Here is a 27,296-nt window from a genome sequence, read left to right as displayed (position 1 = left end):
ATACATTCTTCAAAGCAAACACCTGATCCACACATCCTCTACCACTTCTAAAACCACACTGCTCTTCTCCAATCTGATGCTCTGTACATGCCTTCACCCTCTCAATCAATACCCTCCCATATAATTTACCAGTTTCATATAAACTTTATACACAAAGCCTGAAGGTAGTTTGTACAGTGTTTTTAATGATTTTTCCCATGAAACAAAGTTTGTGTAACTGAACCATCAGAAAGCTAAGGTGTCACGATCTCAGCAGCCCATGTGGACAGTTTGTGATTGTTTGGCATCACTTCAGTCGTACACTTATTCACACAAAAGTACTTAACAGTAAAAAAGATATGAAATACCATTAATAAAATGAAAAAATAATGTGTTTAGGTGTGGAATTTTCCACTTGTAACATAATGTTGCTGCTCACAAAGTTTTGGATTTCAAATTTTTGGATTAGGGATGCTGAGCCTGTAGTATATTGAAAGTTATATGTTTGGTATTGAAATTATGTTGTTTACATTTTATTTTTTATTCTTGTTTGTCATTTCCTCCTTTATTAAGGTAGCACCAGGAATAGGTTTCTTTTGCTCAGATCCACTGTAGCTATCATGTATAATGCACTACACCATCCACAGCCCCCACCCATCACCCCCCCAATGCCACATGATTCCAGTTCATTCTATCCCAGTTTTGCTTCTCATGCCTTCAGAATAATTAGTCCTTGATACATCAAAGGCTTTTTCTCTTTATCTTTTCATCTCCCAGTCAGTATCCCCTTCCACCTTGGTCTTTCCACTTTTGACAAGGAGATAATTTTAGTCAGTCTTTCTTTGCTCATCCTCTCCATGTGTCCAATCCATACCAGCACCTCAATGTCAGTTTTCACCATCAGACTGGGCCAATTGCTATATTTTGCTCTTCACTGTCATGCCTAACGTGATCATCATGCCTTAATGACATTTCCTATTGTCCTCTGGCATTTTGTTTCCAGTGCCTCCAGTCTCTTCCATTCTTTTGCATTCATGGTTCAAGACTTGCATCCATACCCCACTGTCAGGATTATTTTACCTCCAAACATACCCATCTTTACCATAACAGACATTGAACTTTCCTTCTGCATACTCCTCAATACACTAAGCCCTTTAACTTACTTCTGATCCTGTGGTCCCACTTCTATCTGTTGATTCTCCCCATTCAAACATACTCACACTGTCCTGTCTGGCTAATCCCTCCCCCACAATCTTTTCTGTACTTTATTAAGTTTATATTGTTCATTTTACCTCTCAACTTTCTCCTTTACTGCACTCTACCAAACTTAGACACCAGCTTATGCAGTTTCTCTCTGGATTCTACCATGAAAGGCCATGCCATATGCAAACAGCAGATATCTAACTCATGCTAGGGGTGGGGTTACCCCTAGCATGTTGTAAAGCCACCCTCATCTGCAAGCCCCTAGCATTTACTTCCCTTGCCACCCTGTCCATAGTAGTATAACACACACATGATGAAAACCTCCCTTCATGTGGAACCACTCACCCTCCAGCCTTCTTACTGGCACACTTACCAGACTCTCCTGATAAAGACTCCTCACTGCAATTAGTAGATTTTTTCCCACTCATTATATTCATTACACCATTCACAAGGCATCTCAGTCACTGATATGTTAAATTTTCTGCAGGGCCATGAAAACCAGATATTAATTCATCTCTTTCTGTAAATATTTCTTATAAAAACTTTCAAAGCTAACACCTGGTCCACTCATTCTCTGCTACTCCTAAGCCACATTGCTGCTACCTCAGTGTGTTGATGAGTGCTTGTCACCATCTCTCAGTTACTCTTCCCCTTACATTTTACTGGTTATGCTCAACAGGCTCATAACTCTTTATTTAGTTACACTCTACCATACAATAAACTGGTTATACTCAACAGATGCATTACTCTTTTTTTCCGTGCAGTCACTTTCATCCCCTTGCATTTATATAAGGCCAGTGTGCTACATTCTGCAAGTCCTCAGGCATATTACCTTTGGCCATACATACATTGAAGAACCTAACTAACCAGTTAGTAACTTGCCACTCCATTTCTTTTGAAATTCAGCTACAGTTCCATCCAGTCCAGCCACTTTGCCATACTTCATTTAGTGCAAGGCTTTCACTGATTCTCATTTCACCAAGCCATTCACAATGACACCCTGAGTGCCTCCTCAACCCAAGCTCACCACAGCCACCACTCTGTCTTCTCTTTTCTACCTTTTTCATAGTTTCTTTATTATAAAACATATATATAGCATCATAAAGTTAAAAGAATCGTTTACTTTTAATCTTGATGCGAGAGGACATATAGTGGGTATACACTGTTTTTACTGTTGTTTCTACAAAAATCTTTATCAGGCCAGTTTTCATGCCACCATTTATACCCTCATTATGTTAGTATCTTACTAATGCAGGAGAGGTGAGCACACATGAGAAGAGATTATGATGATACCATAGAATTAGATAAAAAAAAAAAATTTAGTTACAGAAAGAACTGGATAATGGATGTAAGCAAATGTGGTCATTTGTTCATGGCACTACCTCACTAATGCTGAACTGGCAAACTTGTATGATAAAAATTATGGATTTTGGTATCTTGAATGTTTAAATACATACTTTTGTCTGATAATGGTGCCAGGCATGGCAACAGGAGGGGAGTAGTGACTTTAGTTCTGTTTTAGTGCCCGGTGTTTTTTTTCTCTCTTTGCTAAAACTTACCTTGTCTCTTGTGTGCATCCTGACTTATATCCAGCACAGGACCATGCTTCAAACTGCCTAACTTTAGGGAAAATAACAACCAAGGGTTGGTACACATTTTTGGGGGTTGTAGTTGACTATCATTGGAACAATTATTGCTCGAGAAGGCTTTTGTCAAGTTTGGGTAGGTAGGATATCCTTGTGGAAATCATTTGCCCTGTAAGTCAGGATGATTAATATGCATGTTGCAAAATCTAAGTGAGGACACTGATATCAGTGTTTTCTTGAAAACAATGTATCAGTAATATTTCGTAGATGTCAAGAGGAATTGCAAAAACTTTAATACTGCAGAATATATTCATTAATAATGAATACACTTAATTCCTTAAAATGATTTATGTACTCACTCTAAACTCATTATCAGAGCGTAATCGACACAGTGATCCACCACCTACATCCATGACTTCAAGAACTGCTAATAATGGCCGACAGCAGTCGAGTGATGTTTCCAGTAATAGCTTGAGCCCTGGTGAGTTTGGACAGTTAAATGATAGTTTTATTAGATGTTAAATTATTTGGTATTTTACCAGTGTTTCCTTGAAACTTTTGATTTATATATTTTAGATTTTATTTATTTACTTATTATACTTAATCGCTGTTTCCCACATCAGTGAGGTAGTGCCAGGGAACAGACGAAGAATGGCCCATCCACTCATATACACATATATACACATGAATGCCCGTACACTCACATATACATACATACATTTGTATATGGAGGGGGGATGCTATTTCATGTGTGGTGGGGTGGCGTCAGGAATGGGTGAAGTCAGCAAGCATGAATATGTACATGTGTATATATGTATATGTCTGTGTTTGTATATGTATGTATATGTGTGTGTATGGGCGTTTATGTACATACATGTGTATGTGGGTGGATTGGGACATTCCTCATCTGTTTCCTTGTGCTACCTCGCTGACACAGGAGACGGCAATTAAGTATGATAAATAAGATAAATGAATATATACATACACATACACAGACATATACATATATACACATGTACATATTCATACTTGCTTGCCATCATCCATTCCTAGCACTACCCCGCCCCACAGGAAACAGCATCGCTACCCCCAGCTTCAGCGAGGTAGCGCTAGGAAAACAGACAAAAAAAAGCCTCATTCATTCACACTCAGTCTCTAGCTGTCATGTGTAATGCACCAAAACCACAGCTCCCTATCCACATCCAGGCCTCACAGACCTTTCCATGGCTTATCCCATACTTTTCACATGCCCTGGTTCACTTCATTGACATCACATTGACCCTGGTATACCGCATCATTCCAATTCATTCTATTCCTTGCATGCCTTTCACCCTCCTATATTTTGAGGCCCCAATCACTCAAAATCTTTTTCACTCCATGCTTCCCCCTCCAGTTTGATCTCTCGCCTCTTCATCCCTCCACCTCTGACACATATATCCTCTTCGTCAATCTTTCCTCACTCATTCTTTCCACATGTCCAAACCATCTCAACACACCCTCATCTGCTCTCTCGACCACACTTATTTTATTTCCACAAATCCCTCTCACCCTTTCATTACTTACTCAATCAAACCACCTCACACCACAGATTGTCCTCAAACACTTCATTTCCAGCACATCCACCCTCCTCCATATAATCCCATCTATAGTCCATGCCTCCCAACCATATAATATTGTTGGAACTACTATTCCTTCAAACATAACCTCTTTTTGCTCTCCAAGTTTGCTGCAGAATGTAGTTTTTTTTTGCACTTTTTCACAGAGCATTATCAGCATGCTGATCCTCTGACTACATCATTGACGTCAAGAAGTGCAAATATGGCCCGACAGTCACCCAGAGATGTGCCTAGTAACAGCTTGAACTCTGGTTAGTTTGGAAAATCTGTGATAGTGTAATAAATGTTATATTATGTGGCAGTATAGTGATGTTGTTCCTAAAGTGTTCATTATTTATTTAAGACACATATATTATTATTATTAGAAAAGCAAATGGATTTGTATGTAGCATTTATGGATCTGGAGAAGGCATATGATAGAGTTGATAGAGATGCTCTGTGGAAGGTATTAAGAATATATGGTGTGGGAGGAAAGTTGTTAGAAGCAGTGAAAAGTTTTTATCGAGGATGTAAGGCATGTGTACGTGTAGGAAGAGAGGAAAGTGATTGGTTCTCAGTGAATGTAGGTTTGCGGCAGGGGTGTGTGATGTCTCCATGGTTGTTTAATTTGTTTATGGATGGGGTTGTTAGGGAGGTAAATGCAAGAGTTTTGGAAAGAGGGGCAAGTATGAAGTCTGTTGGGGATGAGAGAGCTTGGGAAGTGAGTCAGTTGTTGTTCGCTGATGACACAGCGCTGGTGGCTGATTCATGTGAGAAACTGCAGAAGCTGGTGACTGAGTTTGGTAAAGTGTGTGGAAGAAGAAAGTTAAGAGTAAATGTGAATAAGAGCAAGGTTATTAGGTACAGTAGGGTTGAGGGTCAAGTCAATTGGGAGGTGAGTTTGAATGGAGAAAAACTGGAGGAAGTGAAGTGTTTTAGATATCTGGGAGTGGATCTGGCAGCGGATGGAACCATGGAAGCGGAAGTGGATCATAGGGTGGGGGAGGGGGCGAAAATTCTGGGGGCCTTGAAGAATGTGTGGAAGTCGAGAACATTATCTCGGAAAGCAAAAATGGGTATGTTTGAAGGAATAGTGGTTCCAACAATGTTGTATGGTTGCGAGGCGTGGGCTATAGATAGAGTTGTGCGCAGGAGGATGGATGTGCTGGAAATGAGATGTTTGAGGACAATGTGTGGTGTGAGGTGGTTTGATCGAGTGAGTAACGTAAGGGTAAGAGAGATGTGTGGAAAAAAAAGAGCGTGGTTGAGAGAGCAGAAGAGGGTGTTTTGAAGTGGTTTGGGCACATGGAGAGGATGAGTGAGGAAAGATTGACCAAGAGGATATATGTGTCGGAGGTGGAGGGAACAAGGAGAAGAGGGAGACCAAATTGGAGGTGGAAAGATGGAGTGAAAAAGATTTTGTGTGATCGGGGCCTGAACATGCAGGAGGGTGAAAGGAGGGCAAGGAACAGAGTGAATTGGAGCGATGTGGTATACCGGGGCTGACGTGCTGTCAGGGGATTGAATCAAGGCATGTGAAGCGTCTGGGGTAAACCATGGAAAGCTGTGTAGGTATGTATATTTGCGTGTGTGGACGTATGTATATACATGTGTATGGGGGGGGTTTGGCCATTTCTTTCGTCTGTTTCCTTGCGCTACCTCGCAAACGCGGGAGACAGCGACAAAGTATAAGAAAAAAAAAAAAATATTATACCAACTGTTTGAAATGATAAAGTATACACGAAGTCTTAATATGAGAGGGTATTTAGTGGATGCACATTGCTTTTACATTTGTCTTCACATGAAATATCTATTGTACCTGTATGAATGCTGTTATTCATAGTCATTATGATACTAGTAGGTATTAGGCAGCCACCGACTGGGGAGGTATGTTAATGGTATAACCCTCCTGGGTAACGGAAGGGTTAGTGATGACTGTGTAGTGAGCCAGCACTTCACTGCATGTCAAGGTGCACTACTCTGACCCAGGTAGTTGTCTTTCCTTTCTGCCTCACATACACATGGGCTGCTGGCATTCTGCCCACAAACGTACAGTCTCTCCTTGTCACACATAACACTTGACTACACTTCGTTCACTCAACTCATTCTTCATGACTCTAGATTTTGCTGCAGAGTGCTGTGTGCTAGCCTTGCCTTTTGGCAAAAGATAGAAGTAGTAAGTAGGAACATAAGGCAGCAGCATTCAGTAGATACATTATGTAGAAGTAATTGGTAGGAACATTGGGCAGGAGCCTCTGGACACACTGTGCTAGGGTGTTTCTGTGCTAGTGGCCTGAAAAGTATGGGGCACTGGAGGCTAAGAAGTGGCACAGGAGTGCACCGTTTATGGAGAGTTTTGCTGTGGACACTCCCTTCAGGAAGTCCCCAGAGGGAATAGGTATCAGAGATATGGATAGATGAAGAGATAGATATGATGGGTCTTTAAGGCAGAAAAGGTGATGACGTGGAGGGAAAAAAAATATTCTTAAGAATAATGATTTGATTATACCATATACCATTAGTGTTTTGTCATTTGGCTGAAGCAGAGCATATGAAGTGGATGGGGGAAACTACAGATGGGTCTTTTGGGCATGGTTATGGATAGGGGCTCAGGCTCAGTGCATTTTATATGACAACTAAAGTGTGAGTAAATTAAGTAGTTTTTTCATCTGTTCTTGGCACCACCTTGCTAACACAGGAAATGATGAACATGCATGAAAAAAGATACTGTCAGTAATAGGGAACACTTGTGAACATATCATTTACATACTTTTAAATGATGATAGTGACAGATGTGGCAACAGCATGATGGTGACTTTTAATGTCGTTTTTTTCATTTTCATAAATATTGGGTTTTTGTGGCTTGACTCTCTGCAGCATCGTTCCATGGTATGAGTTTCTCAGGGGTAGGGATTGGGAAGAGCAACCAAGTAGCCATTATGTTTCTTTTCTGGGGTTTGATTGACTGGCCTGACAATAGAAGTATTGTTAGAAGCAGCAGTTACCAAGATGGGGTTATTAAGATGTACAAATTGAAATTTGGCCAATTTAACAGGTCATGCTATTAGTGTGCATCCTTTGAAATTTCATTAACATTGCAAAAATTAGTGTCTCCTCCAAAGGCATTTTTTTGAGTGAAATTTTGCTGATGTCACCCATAGATGCAGGATACAGCATTCATGTTAAGATCATGTCAAGAAATTTCCAAGACTTTAGTACTGCAAAATATAAGCATAATATTACAGTGAATGCAATTTATTCATGAAAATGTTTTTTTGCACGTTTTTTCAAACTTATTTTCAGAGTGTTCCAAACATGTTGATCCACCCTCTACATCTTCGGCTTCAAGAATTGCTAATACAGGCCGACAGCAATCCAGAGATGTGCCCAGTAATAGTTTAAGCTCTGGTGAGTTTGGAAAAATGAAAGATATGTTTTATATGTTATATAATTTGGTATTTAGATATTTTTCCTCACATGCTTGTTATATTTTTTTATGCATATTTTCCATTTCCCGCATTAGGGAGGCAATGTTGAGAACAGAGGATTGAGCCGTAGGGGAAAAATCTTCACTTGGCCCCTTCGCTATTCCTTCCTTTGGAAAAGTAAAGACTAAATTGAATTTTTGTACATACTCATTGACTATATTTCTTAGTTCCCCAAGGTTTTTTCATATTTCATGACACCCATGAAGTGAGTTATCAGGTTTTCTTATTCCCTGAATTGTGTTATCTTTTGATCTTGCTTTTTAACAATTTCCCACAATGTCTGCAAGCATATGTTCTCTTGTGGTTCCCCTTTCATCTCAACCTCTTTTGTCTTCTATGTAGCTCATGCTATGACTGATTGGTCTTGGTACATTCCATAGTTCGAGTCCTTGTAGGAATGTAGTCCAAATTTTAGCAAAAACTTTAGCACAGCACTTGGCTTTATTACTGTGGGTAACAAGATTGTCCTGACCCTCAATATTTTTTTCTTCTTGGGTCAGATGTTACTTGTAAAAGTAATGGAGCTTACCAGAACAAAATAGGCTCAGTCAAGATAAGAAATTTAAACTGACTCATTCTGACTTTCCTTATGGTTATATTAAATTTGCACTCTTTTGTCACGTCAGAGCTGCTCATTTGTACAATAAAATTTAGCTATGCTTATTCACATCCTAGTGGTAGCCACTCTTTTGCATAAAAATTTGATCTCATATGAGAAGTACAGTAAACAGAATTGCTTGATTTATTGAAGTTGGCAACACTCCTGAGCCCTCTCATTGAGTCTAGCAAACCTCCACTCCCAAGCCCTTTTAAACTCCAAATATTTGACATACTCAAATTTAGTATCCAGTGCATATATCACTGAGGAGCTGCTTATTTTACTCCTCTCCCTAACTTGTACTTTATAGGCTTTATCAGCTGCAGATCTTCCAAAATCTTGAAAATAGTGAGAGCATTTGCCTGTGCTCATTTTTGTGGCTGGCAGGCTGTGTAAATGTGTGTTCTTTATGTGTAGTGACCATACTTGAGAACTGTATGACTGAATGTATCTGCAATATGGTATATTGTTAAAGGAGACTAATGTACAGTTGTTGTAGTTTGGTTTTGGTAAAGAAATTCAGCTGCCCTGACAAGTCAGACTGATTGATATGTACACTTTGAAATTTCAGTTAAAATTAAAAACTCTCTGTCTCTTTCAACAGCATTCATTAAGAATTTGGAGATGTGTCCCTGATGTAGATCAGAAAACAGCACTCATGACTGAAGAAATTGTTAAATATGATACTGCAGAATGTAAGTGTTTATATACTGAATGCAATACATTCATGGAAATGTCTTTGTACTCATTCACACAGACCATTATGAACATGCTGATCCCCCAACTACATCATCGGCTTCAAGAATTGCTAATATAGGCCAACAGCAGTCCAGAGATGTGCCCAGCAATAGCTTGAGCTCTAGTGAGTTTGGAAAATCAGTGATGGTATATTGAATGTTTTATTATGTGTTTATTTTAATGGCATTTTTTGTAATTTTTTTTTTTTTTTTTTTCCCAAAAGAAGGGACAGAGAAGGGGGCCAGGTGAGGATATTCCCTCAAAGGCCCAGTCCTCTGTTCTTAACGCTACCTCGCTAATGCTGGAAATGAATAGTTTGAAATGTCGTATTACACAGAAGGTTAGAAATGATAAAGTATACCTTAAACTAAATCTTGATATGAGAGGATATATATTGGATGATATGCTCTGTTTACACAGTTGTCTCCACATCATATGTTTATTGGACCAGTGTTTGTGCTGTTATGTACAGTCAATAATGAGGGTACTTCATGTAGGCAGGAAAGATGATGACACAGAAGTATTAATTTTTAGAATTATTGTTATGCCATAGTATATCTTAATATTAGAAAAAGTAGAAAATTATCAAATCCTTTTCATTTACATGAAACTCTTGTGAACATTGGACTTTTTGTGACTGGAATTTTAATAGGGGATGGGATAGTAACTAGATAGTTATTATACCTCTTTTCTGAGATTGTGATGGACTGGCCTGACAATAGAAGCATTGCTAGGGGTTGTCAGGATATTCATATGAAAGTATAGCTGCTTTGACAGGTCAGGCTGATTAGTGCATATCCAAAAGAATCTTTATTAACAATTCAGATATCAGTGTTTCCTCCCAAAGCAATATTTTAAGTGAGATTTTCAGCTGTCACCTATAGATGCAGGAAACAGCATTCATAGCAGGAGAAATTGCTAACACGAATACTGCATGTATGTATATTTTTTCTTGTTCGCTTTTTCCCATATCATATGTATATATTTTTTCTGATACCTGTTAAGTTATTCCCCACACCAGCAAGGTAGCCTTAAGAACATATGAAGAAATGGCCTTGTATGATAACATCCACTCTCTAGCTGTCATGTAAAATGCACTGAAACCAGAGCCTCCTACCCACAACCAGGCTCAGCAGACCTCTTCATGGTTTCCCCCAACTGCTTCACATGCCCCTGATTCAACCCACTGACAGCACACCGTCCCCTCTAATCTACATATAAGTTAGCATGACAAACAGGCATGCATAAGAAAGACTGGGATGTGATTGTAGTGAGACGGGCAGCTCTTGATATGTCAGATCATTACTTGGTGGAAGTGAGGGTGGTGTTTTGTAGAAACTATAAGAAAAGGGGACTCATATATGGGTGAAAAGGTGGTGAAAGAAAGTAACCTTGGAAAAGAAGATTGTGTGAAGACATACTCGTAGATTCTGAATGTACATGGGCAAATGATGTGAATAAATGAATCTGTTGGAGTGGATGAGGAATGAACAATAATTAGGGAAGCAGTACTGGCATATGGAAGTAAAGCATGTTGAAGTTGAGAGAAGGGAATGTGAGAATGGGTAGTGAGTCATAGAGTGACAAAGATAAGTTGCATGTTTAAGAGAGAGAAGTGCTGGTGACTGGAAGATGTACAAGAGAAAGCAGCAGGAGGTCAAGAGGAAAGTGCAGGGACTGAAAAAGAGGGCAAATGAGAAATGGGTAGAGCAAGTATCAGGAAACTTCTGAATGATTAGGAAAATATTTTGGTAGGAGCTTAATAGTGTGAGAGAAAAGCTGGAGAACAAATGGGATCATTAGTGAAGGGGGCTAATGGGGAAGTGAAAAAAGGCAGAGTTGAGGTAAAGAGGAGATGGAGTGAGTACCTGAGAGGACTGGTGAATGTGTTTCATGACAGGATGGCAGATGTATCATGTTTGGGTCAGGGAGCATTGCAAGATGAGAGTCATAGCAAGAGTTTGGTGGAAGAGTTAGTGAAATCTTTGTGTGAGGTAAAATGTGGCAAGGCAGCTGAAGGAGATGGTATTGCAATTCAAGCTCTCAAGAAGGGGAGGTTGACTGTGATGTTGATTGCTTCGTTAGGATTTTCATCATATGTATGGATCATAGTGAGGATCCTAAGGATTGGCAGAATGCCTGTATATTGTCATTGTATAGAGGCAAGGGGAATAGAGCTGAGTGCACATATTACAGAGGTGTAAATTTGTTGGGTGTACCTGGTAAGTTGCATGGTGGAGTGATGATTGAGAGGGTGTTAGCATCCTCAGAGCATCAGGCTGGGGAAGAACAATGTGGTTTCAGGAATGATACAGAATGTGTAGATCAGGTGTATGCTTTGAAGAATAGTTATTTATTGATACTTAATTGCTATTTCCCACATCAAGCAATATAGCGCCATGAAACTGAGTAAGAATGGCCCATTCACTCATATACACATACATATGTGTAAGTGCCCATACACGCATATATACATACAAATACATATGCATATCAACTTATACACATATATACAACTTATACACATATACGTACATCGAGGATGTAAGGCATGTGTACGTGTAGGAAGAGAGGAAAGTGATTGGTTCTCATTGAATGTAGGTTTGCGGCAGGGGTGTGTGATGTCTCCATGGTTGTTTAATTTGTTGATGGATGGGGTTGTTAGGGAGGTAAATGCAAGAGTTTTGGAAAGAGGGGCAAGTATGAAGTCTGTTGGGGATGAGAGAGTTTGGGAAGTGAGTCAGTTGTTGTTCGCTGATGATACAGCGCTGGTGGCTGATTCATGTGAGAAACTGCAGAAGCTGGTGACTGAGTTTGGTAAAGTGTGTGAAAGAAGAAAGTTAAGAGTAAATGTGAATAAGAGCAACGTTATTAGGTACAGTAGGGTTGAGGGTCAAGTCAATTGGGAGGTAAGTTTGAATGGAGAAAAACTGGAGGAAGTAAAGTGTTTTAGATATCTGGGAGTGGATCTGGCAGCGGATGGAACCATCGAAGCGGAAGTGGATCATAGGGTGGGGGAGGGAGTGAAGGTTCTGGGAGCATTGAAGAATGTGTGGAAGTTGAGAACATTATCTCGGAAAGCAAAAATGGGTATGTTTGAAGGAATAGTGGTTCCAACAATGTTGTATGGTTGCTAGGTGTGGGCTATGGATAGAGTTGTGCGCAGGAGGATGGATGTGCTGGAAATGAGATGTTTGAGGACAATGTGTGGTGTGAGGTGGTTTGATCGTGTAAGTAACGTAAGGGTGAGAGAGATGTGTGGAAATAAAAAGAGCGTGGTTGAGAGAGCAGAAGAGGGTGTTTTGAAATGGTTTGGGCACATGGAGAGAATGAGTGAGGAAAGATTGACCAAGAGGATATATGTGTCGGAGGTGGAGGGAACGAGGAGAAGTGGGAGACCAAATTGGAGGTGGAAAGATGGAGTGAAAAAGATTTTGTGTGATCGGGGCCTGAACATGCAGGAGGGTGAAAGGAGGGTAAGGAATAGAGTGAATTGGATCGATGTGGTATACCGGGGTTGACGTGCTGTCAGTGGATTGAATCAGGGCACGTGAAGCGTCTGGGGTAAACCATGGAAAGCTGTGTAGGTATGTATATTTGCGTGTGTGGACGTATGTATATACATGTGTATGGTGGTGGGTTGGGCCATTTCTTTCGTCTGTTTCCTTGCGCTACCTCGCAAACGCGGGAGACAGCGACAAAGCAAAAAAAAAACATACATATATGTACACAGACATATACATATATGCACATGTACACGCTCATATTTGCTTGCCTTCATCCATTCCTGTCGCTACCCCACCCCATGGAAAACAGCATCGCAGCCCCCTGCTTCAGCGAGGTAGTGCCTGGAAAACAGACAAAAATGGCCTCATTCATTCACACTCAGCCTCTAGCTGTCATGTGTAATGCGCCGAAACCACAGCTCCCTATCCACAACCAGGCCCCACAGATGTTTCCATGGTTTATCCCAGACACTTCACATGCCCTGGTTGAACCCATTGACAGTACGGTGATCCCAGTGTACCACATCGTTCCAATTTACACTATATGCATGCCTCTCACCCTGCTGTATGTTCAGGCCCTGATCGCTCAGAATCTTTTTCACTCCATCCTCCCACCTTCAGTTTGGTCTCCCGCTTCTCCTTGTTCCCTCCACCCATGACACATATATCCTCTTTGTCAGTTTTTCCTCACTCATTCTCTCCATATGCCCAAACCATTTCAATACACCCTTCTCTGCTCTTTCACCCACACTCTTCCTAGTTCCACACATCTTTCTTACCCTTTCATTACTTACTCGATGAAACCATCTCACACCACATATTGTCCTTTAAACATTTAATTTTCAGCACATCCACCCTCCTCTGTACAACCATATCTATAACCCATGCCTCACAACCATATAACATTGTTGGAACTACTGTTCCTTCAAACATACCCATTTTTGCTCCCCAAGATAATGTTCTGTCCTTCCACACTTTCTTCATTGCTTCCAGAACCTTTGCCCCCTCCTTCATTCTGTGACTCACCTCTACTTCCAGATATCTAAAACACTTCACTTCCTCCAATTTTTCTCCATTCAGCCATACATCCCAGTTAACTTGTCCCTCAACCCTACTGAACCTAATAACCTTGCTCTTATTGACATTTACTCTCAACTTTCTTCTTTCACACACTTTTCCAAATTCAGTCACCAACTTCTGCAATTTTTCACTTGAATCAGCCACCAGAGCTGTATCATTGGTGAACAACAACTGCCTCACTTCCCAGGCCTTCTCATTCTCAACAGACTGCCTTCTTGCTCTCTCTCCAAAACTCTTGCATTTATCTTCCTAACCACCCCATGTATAAACAAATTAAGCAATCATGGGGACATTACACACCCCTGCCGCAGACCAACATTCCCTGGGAACCAATCACTCTCCTCTCTTCCTACTTTTACACATGCCTTACATCCTTGGTGAAAACGATTTACTGCTTCTAGCAACTTACCTCCCACACCTTATAATCTTAAGACCTTCCACAAAGCATCTCTGTTAAACCCTATCATATGCCTTCTCCAGATCCATAAATGCTACATACAAATTCATGTTTTTCTAAGTATTTCTCACACACATCCTTCAAAGCAAACACCTGAGCCACACATCCTCTACCACTTCTGAAACTACTCTGCTCTTCCCCAATCTGATATGCTGTACATGCTTTCACCCTCTCAATCAATACCCTCCCATATAATTTCCCAGGAATACTCAACAAACTTATACCTCTGTAGTTTGAACACTTGCCTTTATCCCCTTTGCCTTTATACAGAGGCACTATGCATGCATTCTGGCAATCCTCTGGCACTTTACCATGGTCCATACATACATTGAATATCCTTACCAAACAATCAACAACACAGTCACCCCCTTTCTTCATAGATTCCACTGCAGTACCATGCAAACCTACTGCCTTTCCGGATTTCATCTTCCGCAAAGCTTTCTTTACCTCTTCTCTTGTAACCAAACCATTCTCCCTGACCCTCTCACTTTGCACACCACCCCAACCAAAGCACCATATATCTGCCACTGTGTCATCAAACACTTTGAACAAACCTTTAGAATACACATTCATTGAAGAATGTGTGAGAAATACATAGAGAAACAAGGATTTGTGTGTGACATTTATGAGTCTGGAGAAAGCATATGATATGGTTGATATAGTTCCTCTTTGGAAGGCATTACAAGTATATGGAATGGGAGGAGAGGTATTAAAAACAATGAGGAGTTTTTATGAAGAGAGTAAGGCATGTGTGGGAGTAGGTTGAGAGGAAGATGAGTGGTTTTTTATGGATTTGGGTTGTGAGGGGAGATGAATAGGAACAGGTATGCAGCCTGTTGAGGGTAAGGGGGACTTGGGAGATGAGTCAGTTCGTGGGAGCATATTTTGGATGTAGCACTGAGTGCCACTAATCCTGGTGTTTGTGTGAATAGCTGTCATCAACTCGTTTATGTAGTGTTTCAATGTACTTAGTTCTGTTTATCACCATCAGATAGATATTTATCATCTAGTAGATTATCATCTGGATTGCTAGAGAAGGCTCTTACCCAGGTGGAGTACTATATGGAACTCCAGTATCCTTGCAGGTCAAGCTGATTTGTACACATCGTACAAAATCTCAGTGAGAAAGCAAAAATCAGTATAGTCTAAAAATGCTTATGATTTTTTTTACTTCTTTTCCTGATAACACTTGGCTATAGATGTTGGAAACAGCATTCATCACAAAAGACTGCAAAAACTTTGATACCATAGAATATAGTCATTAATATTGAAAACAATTTATTTCTTGAAATGATATATGTTCTCATTCTAAACTCATTACCAGAGCGTAATCGACATGCTGATCCACCAACTACATCCTTAACTTCAAGAACTGCTAATATGGGTCGACAGCAGCCTAATGATGTGCCCAGTAATAGCTTTAGCTCTGGTGAGTTTGGAAAAGTAAATCGTACATTTATTAGATGTTATATTACGAAGTGCTTTTACTGGTGTTTTTCTGACATCTTCATTATATTTATAAATTTGGAACAGTGCTGTGCTGAATTTAGAATTAATAAGGTCATAAGATATACTGGCAGAAGGCAAACTCTAGCACAGTGTTTGCAGAGGCTCCTACCTAATGGTATTACTGACTACTACTACCCAATGCTTCTGCCAAATGTTCCTACTTACTGTATCAGTTGGTGTTAGCAAGCAATTCCCCAAGAGTACATCAGTTGTCAGCTGCTGTTTAAGGGTTAAGTGCTTATTTACATACTTGTAAATCATACTTGTACCAGGTTCATCAGTATTTGATGGCCTCAACCAACCGTAGCCCCCTTTCTAGTAACAATATACATCAATAAAGCATTCACAAGTGTCCCCAGACACACCCATACACAAGATATACTTGACATCACCCTTCATAACAATGACAAAAAGTAGTGTGCCTTTTTCATAGCCTGTAGACAGTCTCTGACAATGGCCTTACCTCTAAAGCATTTAAACCCTACTTGAATATGAGAAAATTCCTCTCCCAAGTTTTATTGAATCCCAAAAATTTGGCACAGATTTAATATCCTGTTCACATATTACTCAGAGGCCCTTTCACATTCTACTCCTTCCCTTAGTACATACTGTAATTGGTTTCTTGAAGTTGTAGGCCCTCCAAAGTCTTCAAAATAAAGTACAGGGAGCGGTGTCAAAGCTCTTCTTGCTGTCTTTGTAAATGTGTGTGCTTCTTTAGGTGTGGTGACCAAACCTGAGAACTTTATGTTTGACTTGCTCTATAATGAGTTTATTGGTAAATGAAGCATTTGCTAAGTTGTAGTTAGAATTTATGGAAGATGGGCTCCCCTGACAAGTCAGGCTGATTGGTATGCATATTTTGAAATCACAGTGAGAATGCAAAGTCTGTATTGAGTAAGATTTTAGAGACATCACTATTACAGATGCAGGAAACAGCACTCATGACAAGAAACCTCTTAAAAGTAATCTGATACTGCAGAATGTAGATTTATATACATTGAATGTAGTTTTACTTCTAAGAATTTTTTTGTACTCATTCACACAGAGCATTATCAACATGCTGATCCACCAACTACATCAATGACTTCAAGGATTGCAAATATGGGTCGACAGCAATCCAGAGATGTGCCCAGTAATAGCTTGAGCTCCAGTGAGTTTGGAAAATCAATGATAGTGTATTGTTTTTATTATATGGTATTTTGACAGTGTTATTTTTTAGTCTGTTCATTGTGTATATAAGGCACTAATGTAGTAACGAGCAAAGGATAGAAATGATAAGTTATTCATTGAATCTTCATATGAGAGGATATCTAGTGGGTGCATATTGCTTTTGCAGTTATCTCCACATAAGATTTTACTAGACCAGTGTTATTGCTGTTTTTATGTGAATTTTGATGGTACTTTTATTAAGGCAGGTAAGATGACCTACAGATTTTTTTTTCCTATTTTTAGAATTATGATAATGCCGTTTACCATGATACTAAATAAAGTAGAATAAAACCAAATTATTTTCAGTTACATGAAACACTTGAGAAAAGTATCATAATTGGTTATTCACATACTTCTTAATGATCACAGTGCCAGGGTTGCCAACAGTAAGGCAGTATTGACTTTAATTTTATTTTAGTGCCCCATCCTTCTTTTTTTCCAAAGCAGCATTAGGGCATAGTTTGAGTTGCTTATAGGTAGGGGTTGGGAATAGCAAACAAAGAGATACCATAATTCTTTTCTAGGGTTATGATTGACTAACTTGGCAATAGAAGTATCGTAAAACCTCTGTTATCTGAAATATGTGGAGAATCAGCCAGTTTGGATGACAAAATTTCCAGTTATCTGAATTTTTTTTATGTGTTGCATTGTTCAAAAATTATGATATTTTAGAATATTTTACCTACTTGTAAGTACTTAGAAGAAAACAAAAAAGCACTACTGAATTCCTCGATCTTCTTATGCTGCTTGGTGGTGGTAAATGATTATGTTTTTGATGAAGTCCTTCATAAGTGCCACCTTGGACTTGCCCTTACCCAGCCTCTTGAACAACCCCATCTTCTTCTCAAAGCTTAACACATTTCTCTAGCACTTCATGCAAGACATAAATGACTGTGAGAAGTGGTTATGCAATTGCTGATGTTGCTTGAAAGGGGCCATTGTCCATAATAGTGATCCAGGGTACACAGAATACATAGTTGTGCAAGACCAGCACACAATACCTCGCCAGAAAGCACATATGAGACGTTACACACTCACCAGCACCACGAAACACTGGGTGGTGAGTTCAGTAATTGCTGTGATGCAGTGCACATGTTATTTGAAGTATCTTTTTATTTATTTCTTTTTTTCAAACTATTCGCCATTTCCCGCTTTAGCGAGGTAGCATTATGAACAGAGGACTGGGCCTTTGAGGGAATATCCTCACCTGGCCCCCTTCTCTGTTCCTTCTTTTGAAAAAAAAAAAAAAAAAAAACGAGAGGGGAGGATTTCCAGCCCCCCGGTCCCTCCCCTTTTAGTCGCCTTCTACGACACGCAGGGAATATGTGGGAAGTATTTTTCCTCGAATATCTAAGGGTTGCTAACCAGAAATTTAGAAATGTACATTGTTTTGAGAGTAAGTGGGAATATGTGGGAAGTATTTTTCCTCGAATATCTAAGGGTTGCTAACCAGAAATTTAGAAATGTACATTGTTTTGAGAGTAAGTGAGCTTGGGAAGGAGACCTGTGTGAGGAAGTACCAGGAGAGACTGAGTACAGAATGGAAAAAGGTGAGAACAATGGAAGTAAGGGGAGTGGGGGAGGAATGGGATGTATTTAGGGAATCAGTGATGGATTGCGCAAAAGATGCTTGTGGCATGAGAAGAGTGGGAGGTGGGTTGATTAGAAAGGGTAGTGAGTGGTGGGATGAAGAAGTAAGAGTATTAGTGAAAGAGAAGAGAGAGGCATTTGGACGATTTTTGCAGGGAAAAAATGCAATTGAGTGGGAGATGTATAAAAGAAAGAGACAGGAGGTCAAGAGAAAGGTGCAAGAGGTGAAAAAAAGGGCAAATGAGAGTTAGGGTGAGAGAGTATCATTAAATTTTAGGGAGAATAAAAAGATGTTCTGGAAGGAGGTAAATAAAGTGCGTAAGACAAGGGAGCAAATGGGAACTTCAGTGAAGGGCGCAAATGGGGAGGTGAAAACAAGTAGTGGTGATGTGAGAAGGAGATGGAGTGAGTATTTTGAAGGTTTGTTGAATGTGTTTGATGATAGAGTGGCAGATATAGGGTGTTTTGGTCGAGGTGGTGTGCAAAGTGAGAGGGTTAGGGAAAATGATTTGGTAAACAGAGAAGAGGTAGTGAAAGCTTTGCGGAAGATGAAAGCCGGCAAGGCAGCAGGTTTGGATGGTATTGCTGTGGAATTTATTAAAAAAGGGGGTGACTGTATTGTTGACTGGTTGGTAAGGTTATTTAATGTATGTATGACTCATGGTGAGGTGCCTGAGGATTGGCGGAATGCGTGCATAGTGCCATTGTACAAAGGCAAAGGGGATAAGAGTGAGTGCTCAAATTACAGAGGTATAAGTTTGTTGAGTATTCCTGGTAAATTATATGGGAGGGTATTGATTGAGAGGGTGAAGGCATGTACAGAGCATCAGATTGGGGAAGAGCAGTGTGGTTTCAGAAGTGGTAAAGGATGTGTGGATCAGGTGTTTGCTTTGAAGAATGTATGTGAGAAATACTTAGAAAAGCAAATGGATTTGTATGTAGCATTTATGGATCTGGAGAAGGCATATGATAGAGTTGATAGAGATGCTCTGTGGAAGGTATTAAGAATATATGGTGTGGGAGGAAAGTTGTTAGAAGCAGTGAAAAGTTTTTATCGAGGATGTAAGGCATGTGTATGTGTAGGAAGAGAGGAAAGTGATTGGTTCTCAGTGAATGTAGGTTTGCGGCAGGGGTGTGTGATGTCTCCATGGTTGTTTAATTTGTTTATGGATGGGGTTGTTAGGGAGGTAAATGCAAGAGTTTTGGAAAGAGGGGCAAGTATGAAGTCTGTTGGGGATGAGAGAGCTTGGGAAGTGAGTCAGTTGTTGTTCGCTGATGATACAGCGCTGGTGGCTGATTCATGTGAGAAACTGCAGAAGCTGGTGACTGAGTTTGGTAAAGTGTGTGGAAGAAGAAAGTTAAGAGTAAATGTGAATAAGAGCAAGGTTATTAGGTACAGTAGGGTTGAGGGTCAAGTCAATTGGGAGGTGAGTTTGAATGGAGAAAAACTGGAGGAAGTGAAGTGTTTTAGATATCTGGGAGTGGATCTGGCAGCGGATGGAACCATGGAAGCGGAAGTGGATCATAGGGTGGGGGAGGGGGCAAAAATTCTGGGAGCCTTGAAGAATGTGTGGAAGTCGAGAACATTATCTCGAAAAGCAAAAATGGGTATGTTTGAAGGAATAGTGGTTCCAACAATGTTGTATGGTTGCGAGGCGTGGGCTATGGATAGAGTTGTGCGCAGGAAGATGGATGTGCTGGAAATGAGATGTTTGAGGACAATGTGTGGTGTGAGGTGGTTTGATCGAGTGAGTAACGTAAGGGTAAGAGAGATATGTGGAAATAAAAAGAGCGTGGTTGAGAGAGCAGAAGAGGGTGTTTTGAAATGGTTTGGGCACATGGAGAGAATGAGTGAGGAAAGATTGACCAAGAGGATATATGTGTCGGAGGTGGAGGGAACGAGGAGAAGAGGGAGACCAAATTGGAGGTGGAAAGATGGAGTGAAAAAGATTTTGTGTGATCGGGGCCTGAACATGCAGGAGGGTGAAAGGAGGGCAAGGAATAGAGTGAATTGGAGCGATGTGGTATACCGGGGTTGACGTGCTGTCAGTGGATTGAATCAAGGCATGTGAAGCGTCTGGGGTAAACCATGGAAAGCTGTGTAGGTATGTATATTTGCGTGTGTGGACGTATGTATATACATGTGTATGGGGGGGTTGGGCCATTTCTTTCGTCTGTTTCCTTGCGCTACCTCGCAAACGTGGGAGACAGCGACAAAGTATAATAAAAAGAAAATAAAACATTGTTTTAAACATTCAGTTGTCTCAAATTACTAATAACAGAGATTTTCCTGTATTTGTAGAAGAGGCAGTTGCCAAGCTGTGGTTATTAGGGTATCCATATGGAAGTCCAGTTGCCTTGACAGGTCAGGTTGATAAATATGCATCCTATATCTAGGAGCAGTACAGATTGCTGGAATTTATATTAAATGTAATCGATTCATAAAAGTTTTTGCACTCCTTCTAAACTAATTTTTAGTTTTATGAATATGCTAATTCACCAAACACTTTTGGCTTCAAGAATTGCTAACATGGGTAAAAAACAACCCAGAAATATGTCTAGTAATAGTTTGAACTCTGTAGAGTTTGGGAAATGATGTTGGTATCTTAATGGTTATATTATTTGGTATTTTAAGAATGTTGTTTATGATATGCCTATTCTGTGGTTGGGGACAGAGGAACTTGGTTGTAGTGCATTAATTTGGACATCAAGAGAATGGATTTGAACGAACGAGGCATTTTTTTATCTGTTCCTGACACTACCTCACTCATGCAGAAAACAGCAAACATGCATAAAAGAAGAATAGGAATATTTATTCATTTATTTTTGCCACAGAACTGATTTTTATGAAAGAATTATGGTGTTTCCAAGGTCCTTCTAAAGGCTCTTGCAACCCAAGGCTTCACAACTTCATATCACAGAGAAATGAAGATTCCTTTGAAGTGAAAAAGTTCTTGGTGCAACCTTGCTAATGCGGAAATGGCCATCAGGTATGAAAAACAAATACGGGATGGATGAGATGATAAAGATTTTAAGCAGTGAGGGCCTAAACTTTCAGGAGGATGAAAGGCATGCATGGGATAGAAAGCATTGGAATTATGTTGTATACTGGGGTTGATGTGGTGTCAGTGGACAACCAGGGCATATGAAGTTGCTGGGGGAAACCATAGAAGGAAATTGCTAACATTTTAGTGCTGCAGAATGCAGGCATTTATTCTGAATAGAATTTATTCGTCAAAATGTGTATTTGTAATGATTCTGAACTTGTTACTAGAACGTCAGCGACGTGGTCTTCCACCATCTGTGCCGTTGGCTACAAGAAGTGTCAGCATGGGCCGACAGCGGTCCAGTGATGTGTCCTCTAATAGCTTGAGCTTTGGTGAGTATAGAAAACTTAATGATTGTATGTAGAACTGAAAGTTATATTTTGTGGTAATTTTATCATGTTCATATCTTTATTATATGTAAATAAGACAGATGTAGTATTGCACAGAAGGTTAAGAAGAATAAGGTATACATTGAATCTTGATATGGGAGGATATGTAGTGGATTTATGCTGCCATCACTGTTGACTCTCCATTGATATTTATTAGACCAGCATGCTTGCACCTTTTCATACTTCCATTAAAGTGGTACCTTGGTAAGGCAGGAAAGGCAAGGACTTATAGGAAACATAAATGAAATATTTTCCTTAAACCTTGATATTGAATAAATCTGAATGATAAATTATTTTCAGTTACATAACCACTCATGAGCTTTTGTATCTTTGAATCCTTATTTATATATCTATGAGTGATTATTGTACCAGGTTTGGCAACATTAGGAGGACATTAGTGACTTCAGTTTCTTTTTAGTCACTGGTGAGCTCTTATGCAAAAACCTGTATTTTTTGTGGCCTGACTTTTATCCAGCATCAGGCCATGCATTGAGTTGCCTTATTTCTTTTCTGAGGCTGTTATTGATATGCCCTACAGTAGAAGTACAGCAATAAGAAGTAGTTTACCAAGTTGGGATATTTAGGATTTCCATATTTAAGTGCAACTGCCCAAACATGAGAGGCTGATTAGTATTCATCCTTTTAAATCTCTTTGAGAATATAGAAGCCACTGTCTCATTCAAAAGGAATTTTTGCTTAAGATTTTACAGATGCCACTTTGCTTTAGTTGCAGGAAAAAGAGACCCCTATTATGGAGCTCTTGCAGCATTCAGAAAGCTAGCCACTAGGTTGGGCTGTTACGGAAATAATTTTTAGAATTTTTGAGGATATCCTGCATCCCTATTATAACTTGCATGCTTGGAATGCCTCAGCAAAAGGTTTAAGAGCATATAGAAATGACTCCATTTCAGATATCTTTGGTAAGGGTATGATAGGTTCTTACATAGATTTTTTCCTCTCTTGCCATATCTTCATAGAGTAAAACATGGTTTAAGTACAAAGGTTCATTAAAAAGAAAGAATAACAAAGGATAAGCTTGTTTGCCTTATAATGAAAACTGAAAAATCATTTCTACCTGTATCCAGCATGCAATTTTCTCATTCAAAGCATGATCTGTGCAAATTTCCATATTCCCCTAAAAGATATCAGCATCATTGCCGTACTCCATATCATTCATCATTTGCTCTAAGCATACCAGACAGGTAAAATTCTTGATGCTGATCTCTTGTGCTCTGTATAATCTATACTGTATTGCAGTATTTTTTCGTATTTGTATACCTTGAGTGTCAATTCGTAATATATCACAGTGTATCTAAGGTCAGCACTCTACCCTGTTATTATTTCTCCCACCTAATACGTAAGAGATATATTATTGTTATTTTAACAGGTTCCCAGGAGAACAGCAGAGGAAGCAGCAGAAGTGAGACATCACTTTATGTACCACCCAGACTGTTAGAAAGATCATCCCTCAGATCTTCAGACAGACTGTATGATAGACCTCATGAGAGGAATCTACTGAGAGTCAACAGTAGACTACTTAACAGGCCATACGGAAGATTTTGTGAAAGATGGTCTGACACAAATTCCGACCCATTATCAGAGAGATTACATGGAAGAAATTCTGATGGGCCTCATGGGAGAAATTCTGGAAGGAACTCAGACAGATTGTCTAACAGACCATATGATAGATCTTCTGATTCATCAAATCCATTTTGCTATATTGCTCCCCTGTGGCCCCAAGGGCGTCCACCAACAACTCCTCCTACCCAGCCAGAGTTCAGTGATAATGAGCCTTATAGCAATGATTTTAACAGTGAGTTTTAGGTGTTCTAGGTTTACCATAAACAATTGTTACTTTAACTTCAATTTTTAGAGATAGGGTGGAAGAAGGCCCAAAGGCCTTAGGTCAAGTTTGTGTCAGGACAAAGATGGATTATATTTTGAAGGTATAATAGTCATGATAGTGCTGTATGAATTTGAGTCTTGAACCCAGAATGCAAAAGAATGGAAGAGGGAGGATGTGTGGGAAATGAGAGGCTGAGGACTTTATTTGGTGAAAGGTAGGTTTATCATGTAAGAGTGGCAGTTTAAGAGAGGTGTCAAGTAAGTGGAGTGAGATTGAATGAGCAGACCATGGTATGCTAAAATGGTTTGGACATCTGGAGAAGAAGAGTGAAGTGAGGCAGACAAAGAGGACATATGTGCCACAGGTGGAGGGAGCAGAGGGAAAGAGGAAACTAAGAAGAAAATGAAAGGATGGATTGAAAGAAGCTTCGAGTTTGTGGGATCTGAACATTTAGTAGAGTGAGAGGTATGCATGTGATAGAGTGCTGAACCAGGGCATATGAAGCAGTCAGGAAAAATTACAAAATGGTCTCAGTGGCTTGACTGTGGATAAGGGGCTCCAGTTTAGGTACATTATACATGATAGCTAAAAAGTGAATGTTAGTGAGTGAAGCTGTTGATCATCTGTTCCTAATGCTACTACACTGTTATGGAAAATGGCAATTGTTATGAAAAAGAAAAGATTAAGGCTAGATTGAAAAAGGTTTCATGAACAGAGTAAAAGTGAGGTAACAATTATGTTTTGATGGTGTAAGCATTATCCATTGCTGCATTGCTTTTAATTGTGTTATCATCATTAATTTCATGATAAGCAATCTTTTCTCTGCAGATAATTCTAGTCAGCGTCACTTTGCAAGAATTCCCTTGAGGCAAAATATCACAAATATGCGGAGAGACCGTTTCTCTATGGCAGCTTTAAGATTTCGCAGCATGACCGCCGTGAGGATGCGTGAGAGAATGTGGCATGGTTTCCATGGTGGGAGACGAGACCGTCATAGGTAAGGGGGCTTTTCACTGCTGGTATTGCTGTACTTTTGTGTTTTATATAGTTTTTCTTTAACATCAGTGTTTTGATGAGTAAAGACAAGCACTTTCTTAGACTTCTGTATGACCACTTGTAATATTGTTAATGGAATGTTTTTGCCATAAGACAAGAAATGTTTAATTTAGATTCAACTTTTTTGTGTATTCATTTATTTGTTACTCCATGCATTTATCTACCCTTCCCTCTTGCAGTTTCAGAATTGTATTTAGAATTTTTGACATGGCTTCAGAGCAATATCCATAAAAGAATATCTTACGGTTTCAGAGCACTCATTAAAAACTTATTGCATTATATCCATTGTTTATGTCATTCAGCTTTTTTTTTAAAGAAGTGCATGATTGCTTTACAAAGTTTTATCGGGGAGAGAGAATATGTGGCATGAGGAGGGTGATAGAATGACTAAAGAAACTGAGAGACAGGTGTGGTAATAAGCAGAGTATGTTAGAGAAAGCTTTGGACATATGATGATGAGTAAGGAGAAACCGACTAATAGAACATGTGCATCAAAAATTAAAAAATGGAGGAAACAAAGAGCAGGGGAAGACTGAGAACAGGTTGGAAAGATGGAAAATTCTTTTAGTTATGAGGGCCTACACATACAGGAGGATGTGATGTATGCATTGCATAGAATGAATAGGAGCAATGTGATGTAGTGGGCAACATGCTGTAAGTGGGGTTAAACAGGGCATATGAAGTGGTCTGAGATTTCAAAACCAGTGGAGGTTGTTGGGGCCAAGCTGTGGATAGGAGGACTTGGTATTGGTGCTCTATATATGACATAGAGAATGGAATAGTGAAAGATAATTCTGTTTCTTCTTCTAGCCATAGCACTGTCTAACATTGGAAATGATAAACAAGCATAGACAAAAGAGGATATGCATTTTTCATACATGTTTGCCATTATCTAGAACAGCAAGGTAATGCCAGTAACAGATGAAGAAATGGCCTCCTTTGCTCACAGACATACTCAGGCTGTTATATATAATGAACCAAAAACTGAATCCCAGTCCACAGATAGGGTCTGTAGATTTGTATGTGGTTTCCATTGATTGCCTCAAATGCCCTGGTTCAGCTCAGTGACAGTACTTTGTCCCCTGTAAACCACATCGTTCCAATTTGCCCTGTCCCTTCTATACCTTGCACCCTCCTGCATCTTCATACCCTAAGTCTTCAAAGCATCTTTCACTTCATCTTTTCACCTCCTCCTTGGTTCTTCATTTCATTGTTCCTTCCAATTCTGACATTCATACCTTCTTAGGCATCCTTATCTATAAGTCCAAACCATTTCAGCACACCTTCTAAAGCTGTCATACATACTCCTTTTACTACTACAGTGTTGGGCACCGATAATTAAAAAGTTAAGCTCGATAACAATAATCCATAATTGTAATATCTTGTTATCAGAAGTTAACGATAATCTGATTACAATAACTTTTTTAATTAAAATGTTAAAAAACAAGGAAAAAAGCTTTAAAACCCATAAGAAATGCTTATTTATGCTAAATCCAAGAATAAGTAAGTATTTTCTACAAATTTTGCAACTTTTTTTCTTAATATTATTTAGATTTTTAAGATATTTAATTTAGCTTTATACATAATAATAACATAGTTCATGAATCTTAATAGAATTCTTTCCCTGCCAGATAATTGGCAACTGTCAACCAACAAGATCCATGGACATGTCTGCTTCCACTTGTAACCTTGCACTGTACCTGTTTGGTATGGGAACAGTGTAGGAGGAGGGAAGGGAGGGGGAACTGGTGGAGTTAGAACTGGGGTCCGGGAGGGAGTCAGTAATGGCGTGTTTGGTGGCTAAGCTATTACTAACATAGAATGTAACTTGAAGATTAATCTGTTTTAATATTTGTTTGTATTATTTTACAAACCATATAATTTTCATCATTATACAGAAATGATAAAGATTAATCATTGCATGGTTGTTGGATATACGAAACAAATAATATATCTGAGCTATATATTTTATTTATATAACACATGACAGTCTTATATACATGTAAATGACAACAAATAACAACAAAGTATATCAGTTATGTAACCAATTTAAGTTTAAACTTTCCTATTACAAGAAATAGAATTAACAACAGAGAATAACAGTATACTGTAGAACCTAAGAAGAAAATATAAATTATAAAAATTTTATTAGACATAAAATTAATGGACATTATTGGACTAAAAAATCAAGTTGTCAAAAGTTAACTGGTCCATTAACGATTATATAAGTTAACTTCCAATAATAGTCTGGTAACAGAAATTCACTTTGATAATTATCCGTTTATCCCTAGGGATAGGGGAGAAAGAATACTTCCCATGTATTCCCTGCGTGTCATAGAAGGTGACTAAAAGGGGAGGGAGCAGGTGGCTGGAAATCCTCCCCTCTCGTTCTTTTTAATTTTCCAAAAGAAGGAACAGAG

At 39.3% G+C, this 27,296-nt stretch overlaps 1 protein-coding gene across 1 annotated transcript in view; it reads left to right on the top strand.

Annotated features, from left to right (window-relative positions):
• Positions 1-27,296, top strand: part of LOC139751937 (uncharacterized) — an 82,802-nt gene that overhangs the window by 35,173 nt on the left and 20,333 nt on the right. The window contains exons 13-21 of the mRNA XM_071667640.1: positions 3,145-3,249; positions 4,531-4,635; positions 7,667-7,771; positions 9,207-9,311; positions 15,555-15,659; positions 16,785-16,889; positions 21,813-21,917; positions 23,362-23,787; positions 24,649-24,817. Of these exons, the coding sequence (XP_071523741.1) occupies positions 3,145-3,249; positions 4,531-4,635; positions 7,667-7,771; positions 9,207-9,311; positions 15,555-15,659; positions 16,785-16,889; positions 21,813-21,917; positions 23,362-23,787; positions 24,649-24,817 (1,330 nt within the window). The remainder of the gene's footprint in view (positions 1-3,144; positions 3,250-4,530; positions 4,636-7,666; positions 7,772-9,206; positions 9,312-15,554; positions 15,660-16,784; positions 16,890-21,812; positions 21,918-23,361; positions 23,788-24,648; positions 24,818-27,296) is intronic.

Source organism: Panulirus ornatus, chromosome 12, assembly GCF_036320965.1.
Source record: "Panulirus ornatus isolate Po-2019 chromosome 12, ASM3632096v1, whole genome shotgun sequence".
Taxonomy (NCBI): Eukaryota; Metazoa; Arthropoda; class Malacostraca; order Decapoda; family Palinuridae; genus Panulirus; species Panulirus ornatus.
Note: the sequence above shows the minus strand (reverse complement) of the source record. Positions and strands in the feature narration are given on the sequence as shown.